The sequence below is a fragment of the Papilio machaon genome, chromosome Z (genome assembly GCF_912999745.1).
Source record: "Papilio machaon chromosome Z, ilPapMach1.1, whole genome shotgun sequence".
NCBI lineage: Eukaryota > Metazoa > Arthropoda > Insecta > Lepidoptera > Papilionidae > Papilio > Papilio machaon.
The window spans coordinates 5,723,878-5,745,101 of NC_060016.1; the positions used below are offsets into that span (position 1 = coordinate 5,723,878).

General features: G+C 46.5%; 1 protein-coding gene across 1 annotated transcript in view; it reads right to left on the reverse strand.

Moving 5' to 3' along the window:
* Positions 1 to 363: 363 nt before the first annotated feature.
* LOC123720912 overlaps positions 364 to 21,224 on the reverse strand; it is a 33,376-nt gene continuing 12,515 nt past the window's right edge. Inside the window, exons 3-11 of the mRNA XM_045686192.1 lie at positions 14,389 to 14,601; positions 13,022 to 13,454; positions 11,581 to 11,789; positions 11,220 to 11,396; positions 10,928 to 11,107; positions 10,548 to 10,727; positions 10,069 to 10,421; positions 9,611 to 9,795; positions 364 to 917 (exon numbers count right to left, since the gene is read on the reverse strand). Of these exons, the coding sequence (XP_045542148.1) occupies positions 590 to 917; positions 9,611 to 9,795; positions 10,069 to 10,421; positions 10,548 to 10,727; positions 10,928 to 11,107; positions 11,220 to 11,396; positions 11,581 to 11,789; positions 13,022 to 13,454; positions 14,389 to 14,601 (2,258 nt within the window). The 3' untranslated portion in view covers positions 364 to 589. The remainder of the gene's footprint in view (positions 918 to 9,610; positions 9,796 to 10,068; positions 10,422 to 10,547; positions 10,728 to 10,927; positions 11,108 to 11,219; positions 11,397 to 11,580; positions 11,790 to 13,021; positions 13,455 to 14,388; positions 14,602 to 21,224) is intronic.

Here is a 21,224-nt window from a genome sequence, read left to right on the forward strand (position 1 = left end):
AGTTAATTTTTTAATTAACGAATTAACGATTAACGAAGTTAACTTTTCTATTAACTGTGCCCACCTGTGGTAATTTCGGTAACATTTTGAATATATGAACAGAACATGAAGGATAGAGCATTAGCAATGATTAACTTCAATCTAATCTTATAAGTCTTATAAAATTATTTACATTTTATAGTTGTTTTTATTTTGAAATAACTAACACTAATTAGAGTATGAAATTTGAATTTGATATAATACTTATATATTATAAATAAAAACACATAAGAAAAGATCAAGGTAATCATAGTTCAGAGGCAGTAGAACATAATTTAAATAAAGGTTACACTTACAGTAAATACATCAACTAATGTGACCATCATTCCACTCAAATGAACGACTACATTCATGAACTCACGAACTATCTTAATTAGTTAGTAAATCGACAAACAGAAGTATAAAACTAGCATAGTGGTAAAAACCTTGAGGTTACGTCAAACCTTAAAGACTTCAAAGTTTTTCAATAAATTAGATATTAAATTAAATTGCCTAAACATAACTTACAATACGCTTTGTGTATTGAAGGATATAGTTTTTGATAATAATTTTAATGTCTAGGTTTGTGGTTGTGGTGGGGACGGTGCGAGGGCGCCCAGTCACGGCGGTGGTGGTGGTGGTGACGGCGTTTGTCCCGCGAGTGGGGCGCGGGGCAAACGTCGGCCACCACCAGTTCGGAGCCGTCTTTGGGGGCTTCTCGTTCGTGTCGTCTATGGCCGTGCTTGGCGCCGGCGGCCTCATGGAGTTCTTCCCACGCCTGTCGGTAATACCTGTTGAGGCCGCTACGTGACTCTGAAGAGGACGAGTCGAGCGACGCCACCGTGTTGCAATCCGGAGACACGTGGTGTCTATACCTCTTTCCGTGGTTATGTTTCCTGCTGATATAAATATCACATTTTAACTGTCGTAAATGCTGCTTTCATGCAATTAATGTATGCAGGAATGGTCTGCAGTTATAATAATATAGTTTGCATAGCCGAGGTTATACCTTCTCTGAAAGTATGCTTGGAGTTTGGAAAATACGAGTAGGAGTAGAAAGAAAGAAATCTCTAGATTCGATCAAGAAACATATACATGACCTAGAACTAACGAATTGCCATAGGAACGAGGTAAGATTGTCCTATCACAGGTTTAAATCCGATGAATGGCCTAAGCAAGACTTGTGGGTAGAAGGAAAAAAATTTCATCATTACTGATTTACTTAATATTTACAATATTTCAATTATAGCGTATTGATTTTGATTAGAGGATCTTATGCTAACATTCAGGATCAGTGCTTCGATTGTGACAATTTTGTATTTACAGTCAATGTGTTTGAATTTCGTGATGTTTCATTGCATTTAGCTCGTGCAAATTATATTTTAAGGTGATCGATCATAAACATAACATTTGTGCTGCTCGGTGCTAACCAATTTTGTTTTAGACTTTTTAACAATGAATATGAAGTGCTGGTGCGCGCGTGACGTAAGGCAACATGGTGGCTATTGGCAAAATACACTGCGATCCTTAAAAGAAGCGCTCTTCAAGTATTCTTGAGAATATAAACTTTTTTATCTCTATTTTTCAGAAGATTAATAATTAATTAATTAATTAATCTTAGACTTCAAAGACTGTTAAGTAAAAGTAGATAGTGATAGATAAAAATCACTGTTATAAGTGCACAAAGTAACTTTATTGTAGTTTGGGGTGCTAGGGTCGGAAACCTCCACGTTGGGCCGCCGCTTGGATTGCTCTGGGACAAGTCCTGGGGGAATGGAAGCGGTTGGTCCGGTGCACCCTGGACGGCGGCAGATGGGTTCCTTTTCCTCTACGGGGGGAGGGAAGTCATCTGCCGCTGACCAATATCCGGCCAGCTGACCCATGGAGGGGTCGTGGGATGGCGGACCTTCAAGGTCCGCGGCGAGGCGCTCTTTTAAGAGCGCCCCGCGAGTTGCCGGGTCTGCTCAGTGCACGGTTTGGCTCTGTTTTCAGAGTCGACTGGTGAACTGGTGCAGACCGGCGTCGTCGCCGGCTTAGTCGGCTTGGGAGCGGTGTTCTCCCCATTGTCGGTCCTGTTGGACAGCGGTCTTCGGACGTAGTTCGGCGGGAGTATTCCGCGGCGCGGCGGTTCCCCTGGGTGTGCTAACCCGCACTCAGGGGGATGTCCTTCGGGACAACGTCGGGCAACCTGTCCCGGTCAGACGTGTCAGTTGATCATGTCTAGCGGCGTCGCCGGGACAGGGGGCTTGCCTTAATTGGCCGGCCCAAGACAAGGATCAGTCACTAAAAACCCGACAGCGAAGTCGTTAAAACCTGTGGATACCGGCGGACCTCCGCAGTATATACGCCCGGTCTGGGTACAGGGGGCTCTGCCTGGCTGGAGTTTTCTTTCCCCCACACTCGTGGGAACTATATGGAAAATCAGAAAACTCAAAACAACAACGACGACATTGGCAAGGCACAAAGGACAGAAGAGACGCACAACGATGTGGAAGCAGTTGAAGGCGGGAACAGGGCCGCGGGTGTGGCCGTCCGGGAGTTGCGGGTGTCGCTCTCTCGGTGCGACTCGCCCATGGTCCTGGAGAGGAGGCAGCTGTCCGATACGGACAGCGGCAGCTGCGCCTCATTAGAGGCAATCGGGGGTGAGGGCATGCGCTCAAGATCGCGCTCCCCACCCAGCCGATTTTGGCGAAAGCGATCGCTGACGCCGGAGGAGGGATCGGCAGGCGCCAGAACAACGGCGCCGCAAAAGAGAGGCCGCGGACGCCCCGTAACAACGGGGGAGTACGCCGGCCTGGCCCGAGCAAAGGCGGAGCTCAACGCTCAACGGGAGCGGGAGATAGAGCTGCAGGCGGAGGCGGAGCTGGCGGCGCAGGTCGCGGAGAGGAGCCGGGTGCTGCGAGCCCGGGCCAGGGCGGCGATGCCCGAAGGTCCGGGAGAGGCGGCGTCCGGCGAGCACTCCGCTGAGGACCTCGCTGGCACGGTCGAGGCGGCGCTGGACGTAATTGCCAGCGTCGCCAAGAAATCGGCCAAGATGAAGTGCCAGCACATCGCCAGCGTCCGCGAGGCGGTGTCGACCATCGGCGACGCGGTGCGAGCGCTTCGGTCCCGCACTGAGTCGCAGGAGGTCGCTCACCTGCAGGCCGAGCTGGCCGCTATGAGGGCGGAGCTGGAGGCGGTAAAGCGGCAGGCGGCTGCCCCCCCGCAGATGACCCGGGAGGAGATCTTATTTATGGTAGACTCCCGGATCGCGGGAATTGGCGACCGCCTGCTGCCCGAGCCGAGGCTGCGCCCTCCGCTGGCTGCGGACGCACATAATGCCGCCGCCGCCGCTGCCACCGCAGGAGCGACCAGCACTCGTCGCGAGGCAAAGCGCGCTGCCCCCGCCCCGGCCGTAGAGCCAGTGCCCGCCCCGGCCGTAGAGCCGATGCCCGCCCCGACCCCAGTCCCCGCTGCGACGTATGCCGCGGCGGCGAAAAAGGGTAAGGGGAAGGGCAAGAAGAGCCTGGCTGCCCGCGAGGCCGAGGCCGCCCGCAAGCCAGAGCCGGCGCCCCCCGCTCCCCAGTCCCAACCTGAGGAGGCCTGGAACGTGGTGACGCGGAAGGCGAAGGCCCCGAAGCAGGCGGCAACGGCCCCCGCGGCGCCCGCCGCCTCCAAGAAGAAGAGGAAGAGGGCCCCCCGACGGCGACTGCGTGCCCCTAAAACGGCAGCAGTCGTCGTAACATTACCCGAGGGGTCCATGACGACCTACGAGGCCGTCTTGGACAGGGCCGAGAAGTCTGTCGACCTCTCGGCCTTGGGCATAGAGGGGCTCCGGTTCCGCACGGCGAGAACCGGCGGCCGAGTCTTGGAGGTGGCTGGCGCCGACAAGGGCCAAAAGGCCGATGAACTGGCGGCCAAGCTGCGGGCGACCATCGGTGACGTGGCCCGCGTCTCCCGGCCGGAGCTCTGCGCTGAGATACGCATCTCCGGTCTGGGCGATGCGGCCACCAGCCAGGCGGTGGCGGCGCAAGTGGCGAAGTTGGGGGGTTGCCCTCCCGAAGGTGTAAAGGTGGGCGTTATAAATCGCCCACCTGGCCGCCAGGGCACCGTGTGGGTGAAATGCCCTGTCCTGGCGGCCAAAAAGATCGTCGACGCTGGCCGGTTCACGGTCGGCTGGTCGACGGTGAGGGCAACCCTCCTGGAGGCGCGGCCGCAGCGCTGCTACCGCTGCCTGGTCCCCGGCCATTTGGGGGTGCAGTGCGACTGCGGCGTCGACCGCAGCGCGCTGTGCTTCCGATGTGGCCAGCCGGGCCACAAGGCCGCGTCGTGCAAGGAGGAGCCCTCCTGCGCAATTTGTGCGTCGGAGGGCGTGGAGGCCGGTCATCGTCTGGGTCACAAGAAGTGCCCAGCGATGAACCGGCCCCCCAATAGAGGCGGCAAGAAAAAGACAGGCGGGGGCAATCAGGGACCCCCCGCCTCGTCGTCTACAGCAGCCGCTGACACGGAGGCGATGGACACCGCCCAGTAATAATGGCCCCCAGTGTCTCGATCCTGCAGGCGAACGTCAACCACTGCGTCGCGGCTCAAGATTTATTGATACAGACCGCGGCGCAGTGGAAGATCGACGTAGTCATAGTCGCCGAGCCGTACTACGTCCGCGACCGCGATGATTGGGCGGGCGATCGCGACGACTCGGTGGCTATCGTCGCCTGGAGACGCACGGGCCCCACACCCTTCAAAAGTATAACAAAGGGTCGCGGTTGGGTTCTTGCGTCGCTGGGCGGCATTGCAGTGATCGGGGTGTACTTCGCGCCGAGCAGGAGTTTTGCCGACTTCGAGCGGATGCTCGCCGAAGTCGGCGCTCTTGTGGCCGATGTACACCCCACCCCTGTGGTGGTTGCTGGAGACTTCAACGCCAAATCGAGTGCATGGGGTTCTCCGGTGACAGACCTCAGGGGGGAGACACTGGCGGACTGGGCGGTGTCCACGGGGCTCGTCCTCCTGAATAGGGGGGCGGCCCAGACGTGCGTGCGCAGTCAGGGCGGGTCTATCGTGGATCTTTCATTCGCTAGCCCCGCACTGGCTCGCCGCACGAGGAGGTGGAGAGTGGAGGAGGGGGTGGAGACTCTGTCGGATCATCGGTATATCCGGTTCGACATGGTCTCCACCCCCGCGGACGCTTCGGCTGTAACGCCGGACCGTCCCTTGCCGGGAGAGGGCCCACGGTGGAAGGTGTCCACCCTGGACCCGGAGCTGGCCAAGGAGGCGGCCATTGTGGAGAGGTGGGGCGCCAATGGCACGTTGAACGGCCTGGACGCAGACGCGAGGTGCGAGCGACTAGCTGGAGCACTGACTCGCGTCTGCGACGCGGCGATGCGACGCGCAGGTCCGGCCCTCCCGCGAACGCGGGTGTACTGGTGGAGACCTCACCTGGCCGGTCTTCGTACGGCTTGTCAGGTGGCACGCCGCACGTACACCCGCAGCCGCAGAAGAAGTAGGAGGGACCTCGACCAAGAGGCGCTGCTGCTCGCCGCGTACCGGGCCGCTCGTGCGGCGCTGACCTCGGCCATAAAGGCCGCCAAGGAGGAAGCCTGGAAGGAGTGGCTCGAGAGCCTGAACCGTGATCCGTGGGGGCGCCCATATAAGATCGTGAGCCAAAAGCTCCGACCATGGGCCCCCCCGCTAACCAGGTCTCTCGACCCGCTCCTCACAGAGCAGGTGGTCAGCTCCCTCTTCCCGGCAAGGGAGGAGTGGGTGCCGCCGAGGATGGCGGCGCCGGATCCTGAGGGACCGGCCGTATCGGGCGAGGAAATACCGCCCGTATCTGAGGCCGAGCTCGGAGCCGCGATTCTGAAGCTAAGGCTGAAGAACCGCGCTCCGGGCCCAGACGGCGTCCCTGGGCGCGCCCTCGCCCAAGTCGTGCCGGTCCTTCAGGAGGAGACGCTGTCCCTGTTGTCGGAGTGCTTGGCGTCCGGAAGAGTCCCGCGGCGGTGGAAGACGGGTAAGCTCGTGCTTCTCCGGAAGCCCGGGCGCCCGGCCGACTCGCCGTCAGCCTACCGCCCCATCGTGTTGCTCGACGAGGCGTGCAAGCTGTTCGAGCGAGTGCTCGCTGCGCGTCTCGTCGCGCACATGGAGGCGGTTGGGCCCAATTTGAGCGGCGGCCAGTTCGGCTTCCGTCGCGGGCGGTCCACCATTGACGCCATCACCCGACTCAGGGACAGGGTCGAGGAGGTTGTCGGCCACGGGGGAGTGTTGTTGGCGGTGTCGCTGGACATTGCGAACGCCTTCAACACGATCCCCTGGCCGACAATCGCGGAGGCGCTGAGGTACCACCGCGTCCCGGGGTACCTCAAGCGAGTCCTTGCGGACTACTTCGTCGACCGGGCCATATTTTATCCGGCCCGAGACCAGGTAGTCCGCAGGGACATGACGTGCGGTGTTCCACAGGGGTCGGTCCTCGGGCCGCTCCTGTGGAACATCGGATACGATTGGGTTCTGCGCGGTGCCAATCTCCGGGGTGTCGAAGTTCTTTGTTATGCCGACGACACCCTGGTCACCGCGCGGGGCCCAACGTTCCGGGACGCGGGCGTGCTCGCAACTGCGGGCACGGCCCACGTGGTGCGCCGCATCAGGGCCCTGGGCCTCAACGTGGCCCTCGAGAAGTCCGAGGCCATGTTCTTCCATGGGCCTCGGACTAAGCCCCCCCGCGGCTATTCCATCGTTGTGAGCGGCACCCCCATTGCTGTCGGGGGGACTATGAAATATCTTGGTCTCGTCCTCGACAGCCGATGGGGGTTCGGTGAGCATTTCCGGATACTTGCACCAAAGCTGGTGAAGTATGCGGGAATGCTCGCCAGGCTGCTCCCCAACTGTGGGGGGGCGGGCGGTGTATGCCGCCGCCTATACGACGGTGTGGTGCGCTCTAAGGCGCTCTACGGAGCGCCCATTTGGGCGTCGAGGCCCCTGAGCAAGGATAACATGATCCTGTTGCGACGTGCACAGCGGACCATGGCTCAGCGGGCCTCCAGAGCGTATCGCACCGTCTCGTACGAGGCGGCGTGCCTCATCTCCGGGAGCCTCCCTTGGGACCTCGAAGCCGGGGTCCTGGCGGAGGTTTACCGGAGAAGGGCCCTGATGCGACAAAGAGGTGTAGAACCCCTCCCGGAAGAGATCGTACGCTGGAGGAAGGAAGGACGTGACGATCTCTTCCGGCGATGGGAGGAGAGGTTGGCGGACACCTCGGTGAGCATGCGGCTCGTCGAGGCTGTCCGCCCTGTCCTGCGCCAGTGGGTGGAGGCGAAGCACCGGGAGCCGACTTACTTCCTGACGCAGCTTCTCACAGGGCACGGCTGTTTTGGCCGTTACCTGTGTGAAGTTGTGGGAATTGAGTCGGATCCCGGTTGCCGACATTGCGCGACCGGCGCCGTGGACACGGCCGAGCATACGCTCGCCGTGTGCACGGCCTGGGACGCTCAACGCGCCACACTCACTGGCGCAATAGGACGCGATCTGTCGCTGCCGGCCGTCGTTAGATCGATGGCCGGCAGCGAACAGAGCTGGGCCGCCATCGCCTCGTTTGCACGCGAGGTGATGGCGGCCAAGAGAGAAGCCCTGCGGGAACGGGAACGCGCCAACGAAACGCTGCCGCCCCGCAGGGCCCCAGCGAGGGGCCGCCGGCGTACGAGGTACGCCGCGGCCCTTCAACCAACTTGAGGTGGCCACGCGCGGCAGGCCGGGGGGCCTGCTGCGCCGAATGTGGCGGATGCCCTCTCTCCTGTGTTCCGAGGGAGGGCATCATAGGGTGATGGGAGGGGGTGTTAAAAACAGCCCCTCCCTACACGTGTCGAGCCCCTACCAAGGGGCTCCCCTAGCCGGGTCGTGGATAAACTAACGTAGATGCCACGGCCCGGTCAGGCGAAGGAGAACACCGCGGGGTTTAGTGGGTATTCCGGTCGCCTTCTGCGGCCGGCGAGTCCCACACGAAACCGTCCCTGCTGCCCCCGCAGCACGGACGGCGAAGTGCGTAAATGCATTCCCCGCGTCAACAAAAAAAAAAAAAAAAAAAAAAAACTTTATTGTAGTTTAATTAGATTTTATATATGTAAGTGTTGTCCACTTATTATTAAAAAAAAGGCTTCATTGATTGTTTGTAACAATTTAAAAACTATTGAATCTGATTTGAAATATCTCGAATAGAATTCTATTCTAAGTCAGCAGCTAAAGAGCGGCTTTTAAAATGAAATGTAACGGCAAAAGCAGAACAGCCACCAGGTAAACCATGCCGCGTGTGGTGTAACCTTAAAATATAAACGCACTCGCTATAATGGGTTGGAGAAATGTCCGGCGCGGTGTGTGTGGCGGATCGGACGGGCAAACTCCCGCCTTCCCACTTGCTGGTCCGGGAAGGGGAGCGCCAGGAGTGTGTACCAGCGGGAGGGGAGCTCGCGAGCCGGCCACTCCGTCCGTGCTGCTTCGGGTCGCTTCCGATCGCCGCTAGCGTTCATAGTACCCATTGTCATTTTTATTAAAACAAAATATAGCGTTTTGCATACAGATGGAATATCTCTAAAATAATATAGGTACGTTTCTATGGCGCCAAATGCTAAAATTGCACGGATACCGGAATGCTTTCCTGGATTTCTTCTTTGCCAATTTTTTTTTATTGTCTTCTGAATTCTATTGAGTTTGCGGCCTCCACCTTCCCCTGGTCGACCAATATCTTCACGACACCAAAGTGCCTTCCTGAATTTGTAGTGGCTGTATTTCGTTGTCCGAATGGACATAGAAAAAGCAAAATTGTCCCTAATTTTAGCAACAAATTTTGAAGCTAAATTCAAAATCTATTAGTCTTCTAGATATTAAAAAAAATACAAAAAAATGGGACCCATCTGCAAGCACTTCCTTTCGATTAAAATATTTTTTATCAAAATCGGACCACCAGGGGCGAAGTTTCGCGGGAACACACATAAAAAAAATACAGTCGAATTGATAACCTCCTTCTTATTGAAGTCGGCTAAAAAATACAAAGAATTGTTCATTACTATAAACAAAACTAGCTCGTACTCTTAACTTTTGTTACAATCTATATATCCATCTAAACTTTCTCATTTATAAAAAGAGAAAAGGTACCTAGTTGACGTGTATAAAATTTGTTAAGTTGAATATAACTTGGAAATCATAATTGCAGATATTCTAAATGAGAGAGCAATAACATGTACATAATAAGATATAATTAACAACAAAATATAACATGTCAAGAACATCTCATGTTATTTTTCTGAAACGAAACATAAAAGCCACAATTAGTGGATATTTCATAATTCTATGGTATTAAAAAAATTACATTTAAATACCCTAGCATTATAGAACTTTTCTTTTCTAAGCCTTGTTTCTGAAGTGTTCAAATGTGAAGTAGAAATAAGCACTCATGATACACATTAAAGTTACAAGTAACTTTCATCAATCAATGTACCTCAATACGTTGTTTTATAATTGTGTTGTGAGACTTGAGACCTATACAGAAATACTTCCTTTCCAATATTACAGTATAGGATTTCTTTTATAAATTTAGATATATGTTAAGTAAAACAAGATATTGATTGTCCCTCACCTCCTAAACAGGATGACTATGGTAGTTATCAAGGCGATAAGGAAGACGAGTGCGCCGAAGGAGCCGAGCGCGATTATGGAGCCGATGTTAAGACGTGCACCTTCCCGACGCTCGCCGTCCACCGGCTGCGGCACATTGACACGAGGAGTCTCCTCAGCGCGTATGTTATTGCCGCTTCCCAATATCTGAACCATCATAGACACAAACTAATTAAAAGCGGCTTATCTATAGTAAATCGGGTGTGTGGCACCGACAAGTTTCAGATCAGTCAGGGGTTCAGGGTTTGATTTATATACACCTAATTAATCAGTGCAAGTTAAATAAAACTGTTTTAAAACCATCAAATCCATCCACGATAACATCGATAGCTCTACAATTTTCTCCCTTTCTTAAATCTTTTAGGTATTAAGTAAATGCTTGGATAAAGTAGAAATATTTACAATTTTATAGGGACTCACTTGATTTTCTCTGGGATGACTGGCTACAATAATATGGGGAACGTGGCTCGTAGCGGCGTCTTGTGAGTCGCTGACAGTCACTTTGCGCGGTGGCGGCTTTTCGTACGATCTAGTTGTTGGTCTGTCCGTGGTTGTGATCTTCGGTCTTGGTCTCCGTGAAGTCTCCGCCGGAGCAAAGGGAGTCGGGGAAGATATCGGGCGCTGTGACGGACGAGGTCTGGTGGGAAGGACTAACCGTGGAGTGGTGGATGATGATGTTAGGGGTATGGGTGTAGTTGTTGTTGGCGGCGCTGTTGTTGTTGTTGTCGTTGTTGTAGTAGTTGTGGTCGTTGTAGTGGTCGCCCGTTCCTCGGCTAAATTAAAACAATAAGTAAAACATAAAATAATACATAACATTTTAAAATTAAAATAGGTACGCGTCAAATTATGTATACAAAAGAAATAATAATAAAGGTATTCTATGTTATTAAAATACACACGTTGGCATTGCGGCGCGGGCTGATCCCAGAGTCCGGTGGCGAGGCAGGCGCGCTGCCGCGGCCCCAGCAGCCGGTGTCCGCGCGCACACTCATACTCTGCCACAGCGCCGAACACGGACGCATTGCCCGACACTGACACTCGACCATTTTGTATCGGCACGGGTTTCTCGCATTGCACCACTGCAGGAGAAATTCACAGTTGTGCCTAACTCGGATGATATTGGCAGTTTTATCCAGTGATACGCAATAACATTTATGGGCCGAGGATATAACTAAAAGTTACTGCTAACCAGATCTTACTTACGCATACCTTTGTTATGTAAATCTTTTAACTAAGAAAAGAATAAACTCTAATGGGTCTTGTCTTATCATAAACCGACCTTCGCATCGTGGTGGAGGTCCGTTCCACCGCTCGTCTATATCGCACACAAGCCGCGATCGACCGGCCATTTCGTAGCCGGACTCGCAGTAGTACTGCACATGCGATAGATACGATGTTGTTCCGTTTACTAACACGTATGTTCCGTGCCTGATTTCTGCAGGAAGGCCGCATTCAATTCCTAAAATATATACATTTCTATACCTCTGAACATTTGACCCACTTCGCTCCTTCGCATTGACAATCAAAAATAATGTTTATTGTTTTAAAATTTACTTAAAATAAAATCTTACTTTTACAAACTGGTGGAAATTCATCGTAGAACCCAGTATCAAGACAGGTTCGCACAGTCGGCCCAACTAATAGATGGCCTTTATCGCACGAATATTCAACAGTTGCACCAACGTCAAAGCTGTCAGCGGTCATTGTCGAATTTGGTGGCTGCTCTGGTCTGCCGCATGCTTTTGGTTCTGCACAAATACAAAAGTTATGATATAGCAAAATCCTAGTGATGTAAAAGTCGCTCGCTTGACAAAATACATGGGATTTCAAAAGTGGATTGCAACCGCTCGGCTTTACATAAGTTTTATGACAACCGCTACATCTTTCGCAAAGGCCACAATTTCGCTCCGCAAAAACGTGAAATGAACTTACGATGCTGGCAAATATAGTTCAGCCTCGCTTGGCAGTCGGTGTCAGCCCACAGCCAACCTTTGCTGCCATCAAATCGGGCGCAACCCTCACCGTCTCCCGGCGCGTTCCAGAACGACACGGTAACGTCCTTGCCGTTTACCCATTTCCAGTAATTGGGATCTTGGGGATCACGAACGGCCCCCATCCAATACTGACTGCTACTGTCACTTCTGTAGAATTCCATTTAAATATTAAGTTCTCTCATTGATCAAGTATTTGTCTCCAATTCAGATAATATAAAAAGTAAACCTCTCAAAATGAAAACATCAGCGCAACGTTAAAAAATATTGTGATTTAAATATTCCTCTTCTCACGTAGCAAAAAATGTCTTGACTTTGGTCGGAGCGGCAATAATTTTGTGAATAGCATGTATAAGCCAGGCTTTACTACATTAAAGCTAAATTAAACTTCACACCTATATATATAAAATACCGTTTCATGACGACATCTAATCTCACTAACGGAATAAATAGTACACAACGATGTCGAGATGAGCAGCACTCAATAAAATTGACTCAAATAACAACGCTGCTGCTACGCGTAGCGGATCTGTAATAGAGCATTGGGCTGAGGACACATAATGTGGTATTTTTATTGGTTAACTGTTTCACATCACCGTATTGTACTACTATTCCGATATTCTATTTATTTGAGAGAGAAAAAAGAACTCTGACGGGCCATTTGTGTAGTAATGCCTAGATCTGCAAATTACGTGTCTAAATTTCATTCATGAGGTACAAGGTGGCATACAATTTATAATATTAAAATTATGATGACATCATTAAAATACAGAAATATTTATTAATCAAGATATAAAAGGTATAAAACTCGGTTTAGTTTTTGGCAATTTTTCTTTGTAAAAATCTTTTATTATTCTCCTTATCTAAACTACAAGCTTAGATTGTTTAAAGTATATCTTACAAAAATTGTTTTGGCAATAAACTGTTCCTCAATTCTGTTGCCATCATAGCACAAGTTTCATAGTCAAGTTTTAACGTTATCCTATTTTATTTTTTTAAGAATTCGCCGCGGCTGTATTTTAACATCAACACTTTCTCATTTTGAACATCAATTTCGCATCAGTCGTGTAATAACAATGGTTGGTATAACTAGATAAGGTGCGCAAGCAAACATTTTGTACAAATTGTTAAAATGTTCATGTATTTCGTCTTAAAACCTCAGAATTAAAACTTAAGAGATTTTTTTTTAGGTTTATTAAAATAATTCATCTTCTATGTAAGTGAGCTTTAGATCATATTTGTTTCCGTTACTAAAAAAACACTTATTTTAATGGTAGCACAATTTCTTTCCCTTAAAACACTGCAACAAAGGGTGAAGTAACGTAAGGCACGTTAATTGACGCACATTTATTTTCAAAACAAGGAAGGTATATAAGACTTACCGGTGCCTACGCCACAGTTCCCAGCTAATAAAACCTTGCAGCGCTGGATTGCTTTCGTCAACAAGCGTTCCTCCTCTTGATCTACAGAACGCTAGTGAGTCTCTGAAGTTTGACGGCTGCTGATCATAGAATATGTAGCATTTGCCATTGTATGTCGCCGTACTGCCAGGCGGCTGATCTCTGAACTGCGGGCACCTCTCTATCGGCAGTGCCTGGTCAGTGTATACAAACGCTTCGCAAATTGACAGCTGGCTAGGAGCAGCACCTTCCAGGTGAACGCTTACGAACGCTCCGGGCATAGGTGGGTTGCAGGGTAGGAACAGAGGTTGCCCTTCCTCTATGAATCCGGTGAATCTGTTGCATATAGGATTCGTTCCTAAATCTGGACGATTGTTGCCAACCCTAACAACAATTACAGCTGGCTTATTGACTCCTGCAATGAGATAAATATTATAAAATACCTACGATTCCATATGTTCTCTAGCATGTTAAACATCTGACAAATATTGATAACTCATTAGCATTCTGTTTTGAGGTAAAAGTGTTGAAAACAATTGCAGAATGTAACTAAAGTGTTAGTAGTGTCTAATACCTAAGATATAAGTTAGTTCTCAGCGCGACGGATGTCCCACAATTATACGACTGATGCAACAATAGGCTGAAGCAATATGAATGCATGATTTTGTCACATTCCTAGACTGTGACTGATGGACCACTAGCTCAATATTATACTATTTTACTTTACTATGTGTGTATGTCTTTCTATGGAAAGAATTATGAAAGAATGATGTACTGTTCAAGTTTTTTTGGAACGAAGTTCCTTATGGCGCGTTGTGAAAGGGGACTAGACGGAAAAAATTCTTACGAAAAGTTGTCACGACACTTTTTGCTATAGTAAGTATATTAACGACGAATGAGCGCTACTTCACCATGGCAACGACGTGACAATATATAACGAAAATTCATAGAAATAAAATGTACTTCTTGTGAAGACTTAAGTTTTTTATTCATAGAATAAACATTGGTTCCTTCACTTATTAATCGAAAGGAACTTTGTTCCATCCGGGTGTCCCTTGACACCTCTCAAATTTTTTATATCATAAGGTGGCAAACGAGTAAGCGGTCACCTGAATACGCCTAAATTACGAAGCGACCGCTGCCCATAGATATCCGCAATTGCAGATGCGTTGCCAACTTTTAATCGACAAAGGAGGGAACGCACAGAAAAACGATATATCCTCTTCCTGTGTTTAGATCATTATTTTTGCTATTTCCCAAAGACGGTCTCGAATTTTGTATACAATCGGTAGTACAAATCATAGTATTATCTTGGTCCTGATGGGAGAATAAATAATAATTCTATTTACCACAACAAGGCTTGCCAAAGTCCAATCTGACTAGCTGCACCATGTACGGCTCCAATAGGTTGACGTACCACCAGGGGACGCGCTCGGTCTTCGTGAGGGTACAGGTCTCGGCACTGAATACTGCAGAAGTGCTGCCATCTAACGCCCGCTGCGGAGCACCGCTTTCATCAGTGGAGATTTGCATTGGCGCCTTACCAGCCGCCACGTTTAGAACTGTGGAAAACTTTTACATTAAACAATGGCATTTCGCAAATTTCACAGTAGTCGCTTTTGTCTGCATTTTAATGGTGTATGCTAATACGAACAAGTAACGATAATTTGAACTTTGGAACAAGAAATAGCAGTCAAAGAACAATAAACAATGAGTTAATTATTTTGACTACTTTTTCGAGAACCGATCAAACTGGCGACAAATGTAGGTTTTAATATAAAACGTATAATAATGAAATGTAAAACTACGAAAGCAGAAATGAGGATTTTCACTTTAATGATTTGTCAAAAAAATATGTTGAGACTTGAACGAGTTGTGAGTAAATGTGACTATTTAACGCAATGACTGTACAGGTGTCATTATAATCCGCTCAAGTTGAGTGAAATGTAAGGCGAGGCAAGACTTTCCGCTCCAAATACTGAACACTGAGATGTACAAGAGCCGAAGCCAGTGTCAATATGACAACGTCTGCAAATTATAATACATGTCGTTAATGTAACGTGGCCGATAGTAATCATTGCTCGCTCACTGGGCTCACGTCTCGCACATTAATATCTCTACTATGATGATCCTTTAAAAACTGCGCCACCAACGCTTTATGGTTTAATTTGGGTAGGCTAACAGCCCTTCGGTGGGAACATAATATGATCTAACGAAGTCGACGATGATCCTTTGACCACATCATTTCGTAATCTTCTATTGTTTTTTATGACTTGCCAATTATCTGTCATCTATCCATTATTTTCATATCTCCTTTTTTACACAATTTGTGATAACGTCAGATTAATTATAAACAATCTAGTTAACATACATTTGTACAAACAAAAACAAAACTCATTTGGTTGCTATGATTTTAGAACGATTTTCTAGAGTTTTATTTGGATAACATATTTGGATATTTATTTTATAACATAGATACTTGCCTCATATTGCCATAGAATTCCACTGTCTTGACTTGTACATAGGGTAAAAATTTGTAATAGTTAAAAAGGCACGTTTCATGGCAGTAGGATTCTACTGTAGTGCTTTTTATACTTTATGACTTAACTAGTTGTCGCCCGTGACTCCGTCGACGCAGAATTTAAAAAAAAACTTAATTAGTAGCCTATGTGTTCTTTCAGACTATGTTCTAAACTTGTGCCAAATTTCATCAAGATGCATACAGTCGTTCTGGAGATACCTTCAAACAAACATCCATCCATCAATCTAAACATTCGCAGTTATAATATTAGTAAGACTATATTTAAATTGAAATCTATCGCAATATTACGCATATCAAAAATTGCAACTACATATGACCTGATGATGTGATAGTTATAATGTTTTGAAGATTCGTGGCAGTGGAAAAAAAACGAGAATAAAACCTGCCGAATGCTGTTGAGATGGAAAGTACAATCGACGAAGCGGAACGACTCGGAAAAAGTTCGCACCAACTGACGAAACCGCGTATGAGTAAAACAAAAAAATAATGATTTCTCAGTGTCAGTGGCCACACTGTTGTCAAATACGTTGACCTACAAAAGTGCACAGATAGATAAACTCTTCTTTGCTCATATTATAACAAACATTCAATACATTTTCATTCACTAATGATATTATAACTCAACTACGACATACCTAAAGATAGTTTTCTTTTGGACAAGAATCAGTAATCAACTTTATATAGCAAATTTACTAGCGCCAAACTAAAAAATATTTTTTTTTTAAATAATATTAAGTGGGAATTGAATCCAGTGCGCAAGGCGTAAGCTAAACATATAAATAAAGAATGAGTAAGAGCCCATTGAGGCGGACCGTTTGTAGTAAACAAGAGCGGGGCACGCACTATCGCTCTCCAGGGTTGACACTCACATGAATAATTAATATTTTTTTCATCTCATAAAAACAATATTTAGAAGAGTTATCGTCTTAACATAGCTTTTCTATTCAACCCTTCAGTTTCTACAATCAAAATACCTGCATAGATTATGAATACATACTGTTACCTAAGTTTTTTCAACTAGGATAAAAAGGGTGACAATATACCTATATTATTGAACAAATGTTTCAGCTTAGCGAAAATGAAGTCTGCGTTGTTGTACTATATTTTTTTAAAGATCTGGGTACTGAGGCTAGTCGTAGATAAACCTAACTTTGTAGAATCCTTTGCAATGCCTTATTTTTTCAGTTCAAGTATGAGAAAAAATACATAATGACAGCGGTTTATGAAAAGGTTTTAAAAAGGTTTGATAAAAATATGGCAATAGATGGGGGAGGCCTACGTTCAGCAGTGGACGAACCCAGACTGATTATGTGTGTAATAAAAATATCATGGAATAGAACTAACATATAGCCTGAATTCACAGTTACTGCTCGCTCAACCCTAAAGGTTAACGGCGTCCGGAAAGTAAGGCAGTATTTGTGGTAACGGTGACAGTCGGTCGCGCCCTGTGCAACCTTGCAGGTGGCTTCCGAGAGAGAGATAATTACCCTAACTATGATATCATGTTTCAATAACACTATACTCAACAATAATCAACTATGGAACAAGGATGTTTAGACCAATGTTGTGGAAGATTTTATGATATTTATTAAACAGAAAGCTATAGCCCGAGACTCTGTCCGCGCGGCCTTTAAAAAAAACTTAATAAGTAGTCTATGTGCTCTTCCAGACTATGTTATACTTATGTGCCAAATTTCATAAAGATCCGTTGATCCGTTCCGGAGATACCTTCAAACAAACATCCATCCATCCGAACTTTCGCATTTTTAATATATATTAATAAGATATGAAATATTCCTTCCTCCATTTCTTTTTCACATTAATAGTCTTTTAATTCCCATTTTAATCGTTGTTTTCTGAGACCAAAATGTTTTGTGCAGGGGTTTCGGTCTCAGTAACCGACGATAAGGCAGACATAACTGTTTGAATTTTCTATTTTTTGACACTATTGACAACTTTAAATTCAATTTTTACAAAAAAAATCTTCGACACGTTTACTATTCACAGTTATAATTTCAAATCGATTCTAATTGGACCCGTTGACCGTTGCGCACACTGACTTTACACCTAGGTATGTGTTTATTAAGTAAACAAACATCACTTCATGACTATATTGCAGGATGAATACAAGTTAAAATAGTAGGCCTAATTTATACATTCATTTTATATTGTAAGATATTTGATGCAAAAGTATTTTAAAAGAATTAAACTAACAGCGAAACAGTGAATTTAACTCTACTTCATAATAATCCTCGCTGTAGTATAAACTTTAACCGAACGTAAACGAAAATGTCAGACGTTCCGCAATGACGAATGGAAAGAGACTGCCACGAGCAGCAGCGCACGCTTCCTTATAAAACCTTTTTTTTGTGTGGCTACCCTCAACAGTCCTAACACGGTCTCTCCTGACATGAGACCGTCCTCGGGCTCGTTCTTCCAGCATCCTCAACACTGGAATTCGTCTGTAACAATGGCATAGAGTGTTTCGATACCAGCTCGTTTGCAGGCGCGATCCGGGCGCGCTGCTTGTCGAAAGGCGCTGCACTTGCGCGCTACTCGGCAACAGGTGCTGCATTGGGGCGCTGCTCGCCACAGGTGCTGCACTGGCGCGCTGTTCGTCGACAGGCGCTGCACTGGCGCGCTACTCGTCGTCAGGCGCGGCTGTGGCGCGCTGATCGTAGACAGGCACCGCTCAGGCGCGCTGATTGCAGACAGGCACCGTTCAGGCGCGCTGATTGTAGACAGGCACCGCTCAGGCGCGCTGATTGTAGACAGGCACCGCTCAGGCGCGCTGGTTGTAGACAGGCGCTCTGCATGTAGACACGCGCAGCTGCGGCGCGGTGCACAACACAGCTACATAGTAGGACACAAGACCCGACCAAATCTGCATCTATATCAATAATGGTGTCCTAGGTTATTTGATCATAACTCTTTATGGTTTCAAAACATTCGTCACATGACCACGCGAGCCATGACATCAGTGGCAGCCCGCAGTATGCCAGATACTGAACGTCCCGCAGTCCGTTCAATGCCTTAATTCACAAGATCATGTAGGGCAAGCGTCCCGCAGTCCGTTGCCGATAGGAGCGTCCCGCAGTCCGTCCTCTACATGATATTAATGGCAGCCCGCAGTATGCCAGATGCTGAACGTCCCGCAGTCCGTTTAATACCTTACTTCACAAGACCATGTAGGGCAAGCGTCCCGCAGTCCGTTGCCGATAGGAGCGTCCCGCAGTCCGTTCACAATCTCACTTCTGCAGTTGGGTATCCCGCAGTCTACGCAACGCAGAGCATCTCGACAATACATGGACAAAACAAACTGAACTAATAAAGTGCATCAATGACTATTACGACATAATGACATACGTCTGACTCAGGTAATGGCTTAACACGCTCAGCGCAACCGACTGACTAGCCTTACAAGTTTACTTTAAAATGAAAAAATCATGTTGGCATGTAACGTGTTAAATCTTGCCACGACTCGGCCTTACCTGACCCTCACTAATAAACTGATCGAGGTATTCAATTTCAGTTTGAAATATAGAACACATCTTTAAATTAATTGAAAAGTCTGATGATGTCTTATTTGGCATCAAAACTTGAAATATAAAAATATTGGTTCGATCTTACCGCAGTACAAATTGAATAGATTGCGTCACAGACAGCGCGTGAGTCTCACTGCCCACATACTCTCATGCAGAATACACGGCTTGGTCCACGCTACCCTTGCTTCGCGAACACTGGTACGACTTTAATTTCGACTCAACTTACTGCGACTACAACGATTATCACGGTAACGATCTGACATTTTTCTCTTTGCATTTATTTTCACAAAAATACAAACACGAACACAGAGTGAGCAAAGTGGATAGAATCACGCGGATCCTATCCCACTTCTGATGTAAGATATTTGATGGAAAAGTATTTTAAAAGAATTAAACTAACAGCGAAACAGTGAATTTAACTCTACTTCATAATAATCCTCGCTGTAGTATAAACTTTAACCGAACGTAAACGAAAATGTCAGACGTTCCGCAATGACGAATGGAAAGAGACTGCCACGAGCAGCAGCGCACGCTTCCTTATAAAACCTTTTTTTTGTGTGGCTACCCTCAACAGTCCTAACAATATCTTATATTTGTAACGACTAATATCAAAAACTACTGGATCGATTGTTGTAGACAGACTATATTTTAATATTGTTATAAAATATTTATAATTTTCCTCTCATGAAAAGCAGGGACAGACATCTAGTTTATTTTTTTAGAAGACAAGAACTTGTATATTTTAATTAAAATTCAATAAAGGTAAGAGTGAGTCAGTGCGAAATCCCATTAAGCCAAACCTGTAATTTATTTTCTTCTTTAAGAATGAGTAGGCGAATGGATATCTTCCTTTTCAAATAACAATAATACATAGATCTAATTATATAATATAGATAAGAAGCTAATATCAGACTGGTTAAAACAGGTATTTTGTTATATCCGAATATGTTCAAAAGCATATTCATGCATGTTTTAAAACCCTACACTTTTGTGTTCCGGTTTCTACTTCAGTAACGGTACAAAAACTATCGCCCGCCGTAAGTATGGCTTCGTACTATTATTTAATTATTCTTTTACTACAATCGGCTCGAGCCCACAGGTGGCCGGCGAGCGGCGGGCGGCAGGTGTCGTTGTGCTCATAACCGAGTCAAATATTATATTAATCGGCATAACAGTGCAATTAATTATTTTGGTTCAAAAAAATGAGCTATAGATTTAAGTGTACATAAATGTTACGCGTGTGCATTAATCGCAACAAGCAATAAAACTTAGGTACAGTTATTTTTTTAGTATTTGTCGACGTTAACTTTTTGTACACGTTAATTTTTTTTAGTACACTATTCAACAGTGTACTAAAAAAAATGTTAACTAACAAGCTGTTTTGACGTCATCGAAATCGCATTTTATATGCATCAGCGTACACATTAAACTTTACAACTGAACACCATATGGCGTATCATATTACCTCGCTAACAGTGAGTATGCCCTGATTAATATTGTCTACACAGCCTTTGCATGTACAAAAATGTTGTAACCCTATTCATTATTTTTAAAAAAGGAAAATATAACAATATGATTTAATAACTCTCAGTAAAACTCACAATTGGGCGTCAATGCTACTGAAAATAAATATTCGTTAACATCTGATTTTTATTGTTCACACAGGGCTTCTTCTAGCAGTCATCGGTTCCGGTGCAGCGCTCGGCATTCTGTTTTTATTTAACACCTAATTGCGATTGAGATTAAAATTCATAGACTAGTTATACGTTACGTATGGCATGCTTAACACACTATTTCTATAGGATATAGTAAGATAAGTTGATTAATACATTTCTATGAATTTTATTTTGAAAACTTGGCTTTACAGATAACATACAAAGTTGTCGCAATCAAAGCATAAAAAGAGAATAGTTTTAATTTTTTTTTTTTAAGATTAAAACACATTGTAAACTTAAGGATTCCTCGCTTTATAATAAAGTTTATTTAAATTCTTAGTTTTGGTACATTAATTAGTTTATATACAATTACATACTTATCATTGGTAATGTGAGGTGTAACTGGTAGTGTCTCACAAAACATTTGCAACAAAGGGCGTGAG